At 52.6% G+C, this 9,946-nt stretch overlaps 4 protein-coding genes across 4 annotated transcripts; 3 read left to right on the plus strand and 1 right to left on the minus strand.

Annotated features, from left to right (window-relative positions):
- Window positions 1-304: 304 nt before the first annotated feature.
- GUITHDRAFT_150720 (hypothetical protein) lies at window positions 305-495 on the plus strand (the record flags this gene model as incomplete). Its single annotated transcript, XM_005839136.1, has 1 exon — window positions 305-495. The coding sequence occupies one exon, from the start codon at window positions 308-310 to the stop codon at window positions 491-493; it is 186 nt and encodes a 61-aa protein (XP_005839193.1).
- Window positions 496-1,978: 1,483 nt separating this feature from the next.
- Window positions 1,979-3,403, plus strand: GUITHDRAFT_65532 (hypothetical protein; the record flags this gene model as incomplete). The annotated part of the gene is made up of 2 exons (XM_005839137.1): window positions 1,979-2,297; window positions 2,352-3,403. 2 exons carry the CDS (start codon window positions 1,979-1,981, stop codon window positions 3,401-3,403), a joined length of 1,371 nt encoding a protein of 456 aa, XP_005839194.1.
- Window positions 3,404-3,611: 208 nt separating this feature from the next.
- GUITHDRAFT_102118 (hypothetical protein) lies at window positions 3,612-5,278 on the minus strand (the record flags this gene model as incomplete). The annotated part of the gene is made up of 9 exons (XM_005839138.1): window positions 3,612-3,668; window positions 3,824-3,919; window positions 3,971-4,039; window positions 4,089-4,194; window positions 4,247-4,312; window positions 4,364-4,449; window positions 4,555-4,612; window positions 4,664-4,839; window positions 4,883-5,278. 9 exons carry the CDS (start codon window positions 5,276-5,278, stop codon window positions 3,612-3,614), a joined length of 1,110 nt encoding a protein of 369 aa, XP_005839195.1.
- A 1,159-nt stretch (window positions 5,279-6,437) lies between these two features.
- On the plus strand, window positions 6,438-6,951 carry GUITHDRAFT_150722 (hypothetical protein; the record flags this gene model as incomplete). The annotated part of the gene is made up of 2 exons (XM_005839139.1): window positions 6,438-6,518; window positions 6,573-6,951. 2 exons carry the CDS (start codon window positions 6,441-6,443, stop codon window positions 6,756-6,758), a joined length of 264 nt encoding a protein of 87 aa, XP_005839196.1. The 3' UTR covers window positions 6,759-6,951.
- Between the last annotated feature and the right edge of the window lie 2,995 nt (window positions 6,952-9,946).

Consider the following 9,946-nt stretch of genomic DNA (forward strand, 5'->3'; position numbering starts at 1 on the left):
GGTATCCCGAAATAGAGCAGAGGTATATAGAGCGAGACCCGAAGCTGACGTACCATCAGAAAGGTGAGCGCCGATGCATGCCTTGTGAGGGAAGGGGGACGGAGAGTGTAAAAGGAGGGCTGTGTACTCTCCTTATGCTCTTAGATGCGGTCTGTATGTTACATGAGCAAGGGACAGAACGCGCAAATAGGAGGAGAGTGAACTGAGCGAGATCTTGGGAAGGGAAAATTTGAGCGCGTGTGCATGAGGGGGTTTACAGCAGATGGATCGAACATATTGAGATCGATCACTGATGTGTGCTTGGCAGATGTTCCAGACCCTCTACGGACAGACCGCTGCTGCTCTCTACGCCAAGGCCGCCGGCCAGAACGCCCAGGCCCGCCAGCTCTACAACGCCTCCGCTGACACCTACTACAAGGCCAACGATGCTGCTGCCTACGACGACTGGGTCCGCGCTCGCAACCACTGGGACTACTTCTACAACCGCTCGTAAATCGTGAATCAATAAAGCAGTTGTATGTGTAAATTTTTCTCGTGTGATGTCGATCTGAGGGTTGAGGGTATGTCAAAGTAAACATGTAGGTTCAACTCTTTGTTACAAGCCACACGGAGACAGTAGAGGCAATGAAAGTATTAACAGCGTATAACCTCAAATGCCCATCATTCCCTGCATAGGAACAGTAGATCCCTGAAAACAAACCGGGGTTAGCGAACTCAAAACGCATCATCGTTGAGTGACTGTCTCTCACCCTTGCGCCAACCCCGAGCTGTTAAAACAACAAGTCAGGTGGAATGAGATCATCAAAGGGATCGTGACCGGGTTCAACGTGTCATTGCCCTTGAGGCGACGAGTGATGGAGTGTCGCTTCAATTGCCGGGCGTTGGAAAGAGCCTGCATTATTACAAACTGAGCTCTGTATGCACAGGTTGCGAGCATCGGCGGTTGACCTGAAGCACTTCCGAACCATAGTTTGCAGCCTGCGAGACATGTCCGGACTGCTCGTCCTTGTTCGCCAATTTGTGATGCTCAAGTAAAACCTGGTTTCAACCATTTGTCAGTTGTCTGCCATGATGCAGATACATGGTGATTAGGCCCAACTCTACGAGGTTATGTCATGAGTCCACTCCCCAGAATGCTCAAACAGATACATTATTCTCGAACCTAAAGAATCCACGTATCGATTCTACCCCGACGACTCTGTGAAGCTGCTACGCCGTAGTAGCAACGAACGAGCATGACAAAAATGAAACTTGAGAGATCAACAGAAAAAGAAGAGAGCATAATGAATAGTCCAAGAATATGACATTATCATGTTTTCTCCTGTTAAAAAACAACACCAAAAATGCGTGAAAACTGGCCCTCATTCAATGTAAACAACTTGGAAGATGACACATGGTGGTTATCATGCAAAGCAACTGCCTTGAAATGTTCCATGCTCGCTATTTATGATCAAAATATTGGATCATCACTGTACATTTCCTGACTGTTTGTGATTCCTCTGTCCTATGGCTACAACATGATCAACATAGTACCCAAATTGTCCCTCTTTCACTGCTACAACGTCAGGTTTCAATATCTCACTCATCTCTACTTCATTGCCTTGCTTTCCCCTTCATATTCAACAGCATGAAAGTGCATTTTCCTCTCGCATTCGCTGTCCTACAGTTGGTCTCCTGGCTACTCAAGAACACAGCCTGCGGCTTTCAAGAATTCACATGCCTCAACTGAGTATCCCACACTGGCACCGTTTTCCAACTCCGAGTGCAATCCCGCAACAGACCTTCAACTCCCATCCCTCAATTCTTTGATCGTCTCGTTAGACCAGCTCGCACTCCCTCCCTTCCTCCCTCCTCCCCTTCGCTCTGCCGCTTACCTCGAACATTCTGGGGCTCCTCTATTTCCGATGCGCCGTTGGAAAAACGTTGCAATACGTTGCATCTCAATTCCGGTCTGCCGGCTTCCGTGCCATAAACCATCATGCGCCCCCTCCTTTGTGGAGCACAGCGTGCTGTCCTCCTCCTCCTCCTCCTCCTCCTGCCTCGCCGTTACCGAGTGGTTCACGGTTTCTCTTCACCTGCTCTGTGCTCTCGTCCGAGCTCTGCGTACATCCACATTCCATTCTGCAAACAGCGCTGCTTCTATTGCGATTTTCCTATCAAAGTATTGGGCCATGGTCTGGCCTCGCCGAGTGTTCAACAGACCATCAGCAAGTATGTCGAGGCTCTCAAGACCGAGATGGATATAACTGAAACAAGAAGCAACGAAGAACCGAAGTTGCTTGAAACAGTATATGTAGGTAAGCAAGGTTTTGTGAGCTTTTGTAGTGTCTGAAAAACAAAGTAACTTCCAGGTGGAGGAACACCCTCTGTTCTTGACCCTGAACATCTGGAGCAGATTTTATCTCGCATTGACAAGAAGTTTGGAATATCCAAGGACGCAGAGATTTCGATCGAGATGGATCCTGGGACTTTTGACAAACAAAAAGCAGCTTCGTTCAAGAAGCTTGGATTCACGCGAGTGAGCATGGGCGTGCAGTCCTTCAACGAGCGAAGTTTAAAAGCTTGTGGAAGAGGACACAGTGTACAAGAAGTATACGATGGAATTTCCTCCCTTAGAGCTGCTGGGTTCCATGATATCAGTATGGATCTGATCTCCGGGTTACCAGGTGAGACCGAGAAGTGTTTCACACATTCTTTGCAAAGTGCGGTCGATCTCAGCCCAACCCATCTCTCGGTTTATGATCTCATCATAGAAGATCACACAGCTTTCGGACGTTGGTTCGATCCGAGCAGCAATGTGAACAAGTCGCCGATGAAATTACCATCCTTGCCGGGAGAAAACTTAGCTGGGGATTTCTACACGTTGTCACACGATTTCTTGACGTCTCGCGGGTATGAGCATTATGAGATCTCCAACTATGCGAAGCTTGACTCTTCTCATCCCATCGATGACGACGATGTTGGCATTGTCTCTCCGTTCCACTCCCGACACAACACAATGTATTGGGATCGCAGACCCTTTTATGGCTTCGGCATGGGCGCCACCTCGTTTACAGGCGGAGTTCGTTTAGCCCGACCAAGAAATCTTGAAGCTTACCTGGATTGGGTTGCGAATGGCATCGACCCGAAGCAACTGACGGGTTGGGAGGAAGAGGACGGGTCGGACTCAACCTGGGACACGCTGGTGGAGACCTTCATGGTTGGGCTGAGAACTCGACGGGGGGTGATGGACAGTTGCTTGCGAAGAGATTTTGGAGACACGCTGGTAGATGAGGCTCTCAAACGGCTTCAGCCCCATGTAAGGAATGGTCTTGTTGAGATAACGGGCAAAGGTAGGATTCGATTGACAGCCCCGAGAGGTTTTCTGTATTCCAACACAGTTCTGGTTTCATTGTTTAAGTAGGTCTGATGCAAACAGATCAGATGCATCTGATGCTGCACGCATCGTATTGCTTTGTGAAGGTGCAGCAAAGCAATCATGTTTGAAATATCAAACCCGTTTCACGGTTCAGAAGGCCACCATGTCCCAATAACCGCGTCTACGAGTTCATGGAACCGCGAAGAATTCTTATCCTTGTTACCAGCCTTTATTGTCATGTTCTGATGATGTCTTAAAAGAGGGCAAGATCGTCGCCCTTGGAAAGGACTTGACTTGAGCCGAAGGTGCGCTGGACCTCAAACATTACACCACTCAGACAAGTGCAGAAGTCCTCTTACCAGCTCACCCTTGCCAACATTGTGCAACACGTTCATGATCTCATCAGACCAAGGTTGACCTGTTGCAGGGATGAATGCTCCAAGGGCGCGTGCAAACACGACTCACAAGGGCCCTTCCGATCTCAGTCTTGGAGTTCTCCATCTTCAGAATCACCGGGCTTTTCGAGCTGAAGTCTCCCTCGATGCTGGCGATGTCGGCGATCTTTTAGTCATAGAAGTGAGATTGAATGAAGATCTCAATCCTTAGGCAGACCTCTAGCTGTGGGCCTTTCTCAGATACAACAGCACCCTTGAACTTCTTCTCGAAAGCAGACTCTCGGATCTGAAACACTGTCAGACCTCATCGCAGGCATGCCTTCCCGATGCTTTACCCTTAAGACTCCCTGGCACAACGCCATGTGCAGCAGCCAGTGCGTGTGTTTCGACGGCCGCTGCCTCGCTGGAAAGAACGTTCCGATGTCATCCCCCGAGAAGACCCTGGACGTTGATTCACTGGCAGGTTCAAGCCTGTAGCTACTGGAACGTTTACCTGGCAATGTTGCGAATGTCATACCCGTTGGCTATACAGCAGTGGACCCCTCCTTGCGTTGCAACTCTGCGGGGTGCGGTCACTTCATCGGAGGTGGGATATTCACAAGTAGCTCACTGGGCTGCGTGTATCTTGGAGCCCATGCCGCCTCTTCCCATCGTGCTCTTAGTTCCAATCTTGACATCCTCGTGATCCCGATAGACCTGTGATCATTCATCCAGTCAGTTCGACCCTCTAGGAATCAATCTGTTTTCCTTGATCCTCTCTGCGCCAGGTTCGGTCGGTGGCTTCGTGAAAACTCCATCTACGTCCGTGAGCATGCATACTCCATCGGCTTCACCCCCTGCTGCGACAAGAGCTGCAAGCCTGCATGCGTCGTCGTCAGACAAGCTCGCAGTTTTCCTCACAACCGCTCACATGTCGTTGTCGGTGAAAACTTGCCCCTTCGTGGCGGGGTCGAGCTGAGAAGCCCCGGTCACGACATCGTTCTCATTGATTACAGGTACGACTCCGAGGGAGCTCAATCGGTCGAGGGTGTTGGCAAGGTTGTTGTACCGATCCAGCATGCCAAAGTCACCTTGAGTGATCAGAACCTGCTCGTGGGTCATGCACGAACGTGCTGGATGCAGAGTAAACCTGCGCACACTTGATGCCCAGCCTGTTGAACATCACATTGTACGTGCTCATGAGGAGCTCCTGGCCTGCAGCAGCACTTGCCTGCCTCTCGACGACGTTGGACGTATTCGAAATCACTTCCTTGGAGAAACCAATCCTTTCCCTGCCCAGTCCCACCGCTCCGCTGCTAATCAGCATCACTTGCTTTCCTTTCTCAATCAGGTCAGCGATCTCCTCGACCAGTCCGCCCATACGAGCGAGGGCAAGAGTTCCATTTGGTCGTGAGACGACTGCAGTGCCAACTTTGATGACAACCCGCTTGCATGACTTGAGCGGCTCTCGTTCATCTCCTCCGCTTCCCATCCATCGGACTTGCTCTCGCTTCACGATTTCACGTCGGAACATACCAGCACTCATCCTGATTCCTTCTTGCCCCTTCGAGAGTGACTGTCTTGTGAAGTGAAGCTCCCTGACTATCATGCATTTCTCCTTCTCTCCTCCTGTTCCTCTTCCCCCCACCATCTTCGCCATCCTCCCTCCACATCTTCCGACTGCCCGCATAAACAGCATGATAGCCTCGCTTCGATTCCCACCCCTATCCTAATGGATACCCAACCCTTATGCAATACCACCCTACGCATACACTACCCCTACCCTTCAATTCACCTTATCATACCCATGAATCATTATTACACCGTTCTACCCCTACCCCATCTGTGGTCGAAAATTGAAAGACCCCACCCCCTGAATTTAGATTACCTCTTCATGACCTACCCTCAAGTGTTGAATCCTCCAGTCCTAGCCCACCCATGGGCACAATTCATTTTTGTCAGAAATTCAAATATTCTCTTTATATTTCAATATTCAATGAGTCTTTGTCCGTTGATAGTCTAAACTTTTCCATGGTGTCATCCCCCACCCCAAGAATTTCCAGTGAAACCACCCCCACGTCTATTTGGCCACACCTCCACCCACCCCTACCCCCTATATTTCAGTCATTTCGGCCTCTTTTGCCCTGCAGGATCGATTCGATTCTTTTGAATTAATTCAATTCAAGCCGGCAGCAAAAACACAGGCCGGCGGAACCGCGCCGCTGTGCTAAAGGGAGTCCCCGATCCGTATGTGGGAAAGAGCGAAGATTTCTTAAATGAAGTACTAATAAAAGGGGGCATGGGAGGAAATGAGGGCATGAAGATCGGAAACAGGAGCAGATACTGATAGGGTGGAAGGAGGAGGAGCTGGGTCAAAGGTAGACGATTTCTCAATTGGGATAATAATAAAAAGAGGGATAGTATGATCAAGTCCACATCGGGACCAAGTCTGGCTGGGTTATTCTGGGGATGGTGGGGGAGAAAGGGCGAGAAGTGTACGAGAAGAGGCAGGGGAGGGGAGCGAGGGGCGACAGCATGGACATGCTGTTGATGATGGGTTTTTGATAGACAGATTTATGCCATGGCGATGTAGGGCGGAGAAGTTTGACTGCGTGCCAGCATAAAGCATGAGTTTGCTCAAGTTTGTACAGCAAAAACAAGAAAGTTGCTGCGTTGCTTTCCTTTGACTCCTCCTGCTCTTCTGCAGAATGTGGGCGGACATCCAACATTATCAACAACTCAGATCTTCTTTCTCCCGAGGTCTCTTCACCTCGCTCGAACTTGTGGTGAGTGCTTCCCCGCCGTACCCCCTCCTCCACAAACTCTGAGAATCGCGCCAGGATCCTCTCGGGAGCTGGAACGAGGGTGCATGGCAGATGACTCCCTTCAATGGGGAAGGAGTGAACGACAATGCTGCCATGAGGGTAGGAACGGATCCAGCGAGCTATCAGACGACTGGAGGATACGCGCTGTACCCCGGAGTCCTTCCCTCCTGTAAGGACGGGCATGAGGCGCCATGCTCGTAAAGCGCTGCGGGAGGCTGTGAGAGCAGAGATCTGATGCTTCCTCGTCTTTGTTAACTCACTCTGCTCTCCCTCCCCTGCCCTTCACGCTCGCTCGTACGCCTTCTCTGAGACTATGTGTGCGAGCCAGCAGGACATGGTGAGCTCCTGTAGTCTTGTAAGTTTGCTCTGTTGCCATGAAACAGAATCAGTTTTGGATGGGTGTCGCTTTCGATATCCTCTGCCAATAACACCGCTAACATCTCCTCCCCCCTCCCCCCTCCCCCCTCCCCTTTCCTCCTCTCTTAGTACACAACCATCTTCTCTCTCTTCTACTCCCCCCCTTCCTCTTCTCCTCCTCTCTTGCCTTCCATCTCTCGTCGATCTCGTGCTTGATCGCCTTCATCGCCAGCATCTGCACGAGCAGGTCAGCGCGTGAGAGCAGGATGGGAAGAGCTCCGCTACCTGCCCACGGAACAGCCGAAGGGTGCTGAGCATGCGATGCCTTGCCTCCAAGGTCGTACGGAGAAGCAGCTCAGCCCGAGCGTACCGCAACTGTCGCATGCTTCAGACTCGCCTCCACCCTCCTCCTGTCCCTCCTCCTCCTGTGATCCATCGTTCTCTCCACTTCCTCCTCCTGTCCAGTCCCTCTGCCCCTCTCGTCTTCCTTATCTTTCCAGAGCACTGACCTGATCTACAACCGCCTCGTGCCTCCACGACCAAACAGTCTGAGCAACGATGAGGGTGAAGGAGGAGAGGTAAGATCATACCCTCGTAGTGAGCCTCCTCTCAAGTGAGAGCTTGTGGCGACCTGCGACGACCGAGTCAACACGGAATTGGGAGGAGGGAGGGCGGCTGGGTACAGGAGATGTCCTGAAGCTGCCGACGATGACGGAGGCAGCAGACGGATCGCGTGAAGAGACTCCATGCTCGGCAGTAGGTGAACCAAACAAGCAACCTGAGGATGAGATAAGGAGTGGAGGAGGAAGAGGAGGGGGGGGGAGAGAATGAGCAGCGGGCGCAGTGGGCGTGAAAGGGAAACGCAGGTATTGGGGTGTAGGGAGCAAGAATGAAGTTAGACAGGGGAGAGAGAAAGTGAAGCAGAGGAGTTATGTAAGGGGACCGTTTGGAGAAAGGAAACTGAAGGGAGGGAGGGAGTCAGTGAGCAGGAGCAACAGGAGCAGGAGCAGGAGCGGGAGCAGGAGCGGGAGCAGGAGCAGGAGCAGCAGGAGCAGGAGCAGGAGCAGGAGCAGGAGCAGGAGCAGGAGCAGGAGCAGGAGCAGGAGCAGCAGCAGGAACGGATCAGCTCAACCTCATCGACTTCCTTACAAGGTCCCTGCGATGTCTGGAGTAGCTCATCCATCGAGACCATCTGGACGAGGATCAAAGAGGAGGAGAGCGAGGAGGTTCCGCCCTGCCCACCACTCACAGGTTCTGCACGAGGCTCCTTCCTCTGGCAGAGTGCGATCGCAGCAGCACCCTCCTCCACCATCTTGTCCGGGTCGACTGCTGCGACCATCGTCTGATAAGAGGAGGAAGACGACGCCCCCTGTTGCTCGGGTGAGGAGGATGGAAAAACAACGCAGGGAGGACCTCCACGATCTGGAGAGGAGGGAAAGTCTCCTGCTTCTCATCATGATCCTTCGCCATCCCTCCATGCTGGTTTGCGCGAGATGGAGGAAGCGAGCGAGAGAGCAAAGTCTCTTCGCCTTCTCTTTCCAACCTTTCCTCCCTGTTGCATCCTTGGAGGACGGAAAGAGTTATGAAGAAGACGACACGAGAGAGGAGGAGGAGGTGGTGGTGGTGGTGGTGGTAGTGGTGGTGGTGGTGGGTAGACAAGGAGAGGTCAGCGGAAAGGGACGGAGAAATGAGGATGGAGAACTTTTGCTTACCTGAAGAACGACAAGGGGAGGAACACTCGGCGCTCTTGATGAGCTCTCGTCTCCTGGACTTCCTGGTGGCGTGTGGCCTTGAGAGGAAGAGGAGGAGGAGGGAGGAGGAGGCGAGGAAGGAGGATCTTGCGCGGAGGAAGGAGAGATTGCGGAGGAGAGAGAAAGCGAGGAGGGTGATAAAGGAGGAAATTGGGACGAGGAGAAGGGAGAGGAGGAGGGGGACAGGGAGAGAGGAGGCTCCCCTCTCGGCGGGTGCATGACTTCGGGGGAAGAGGAGGGGGAGAGGCTGATGAAACAAGGCTTTTCTCCTCCAGGTTTCAGTTCCACATGCTTCCTGCAGGCGGAGAAACCTTTCGTAAAAGTGCAAGGAGGAGCAGATGGAAGAGTTGCAAAGAGTAGATGATACATGGGAGGAGGGAGGAGGGAGGAGGGAGGAGGGAGGAGGGAGGAGGGAGGAGGGAGGAGGGAGGAGGGAGGGATTTGGGTCAATAGGAAGGGAGACGTGGACGGCGCAGAAGTGAGCAGGGGTACCGAGCGAGAGGCGGAAGCTTGGGAGGAAGGCGATAGAGCAGGAGATTTGCCCGCCGCCTCCAACGCTGGAGGACGAGACTCCAAAGACGGAGGGAGTCGAGGAGGAGGAGGAGGAGGAGAGACTGCACGAGGATCAGCCTGCTGATATCGCTCATCTGGCTCACCCTTCTCGTCCTCTCGACCATGGCTAGCAGAGGCTTCGCGCCCTCTGTGTGGTTAAGGAAGGCGAGGAAGGCTGAGGAACAAGAGAGAGGAGATGGGAGAGGTGGACAGCAAAAGTAAAGGAGGGGAGGACGGGCAGAGGGAGAAAAAGAAGGAGAGGGAGGAGAGGGAGGAGGGCGAGGACGAGGACCAAAAGAAGAAGGAGGAGATGGGTAGAACGTTCAGTCAGGAAGGAACAGGAGAGAACAGATGTTGTCTTGACCTTGTTTGGTCAACAGTCTGCTCTCCCTTGTTGCCTCCTGCTCTCACTTCAGCTCGCTCCTCCTCGCTCCTCCTCGATGTCACCTTAAACCGATGGCAGACCAGGTGAAGTTTGAGCCTTGAATGGGAGAAGTCAGTGGGCGAGCGTTAGAGGACGGCAGAAGCTCAGAGGAAGCAAGCAGGGAGGGAGGGAGGGAGGGAGGGGAGGGAGGGAGGGAGGGAGGGACGGGAGGGAGGAGGAGGAGGAGGGAGGAGGAGGAGGAGCGATCCGCCCTGACACACAGAATGACATGCAAGCATGAATGAATGACCGACAAACCGACCAACGCACGACCAGCCGGCCATTCATCTCTCTTTCTCGCTTGC

This window comes from Guillardia theta, assembly GCF_000315625.1.
Source record: "Guillardia theta CCMP2712 unplaced genomic scaffold GUITHscaffold_9, whole genome shotgun sequence".
Taxonomy (NCBI): domain Eukaryota; class Cryptophyceae; order Pyrenomonadales; family Geminigeraceae; genus Guillardia; species Guillardia theta.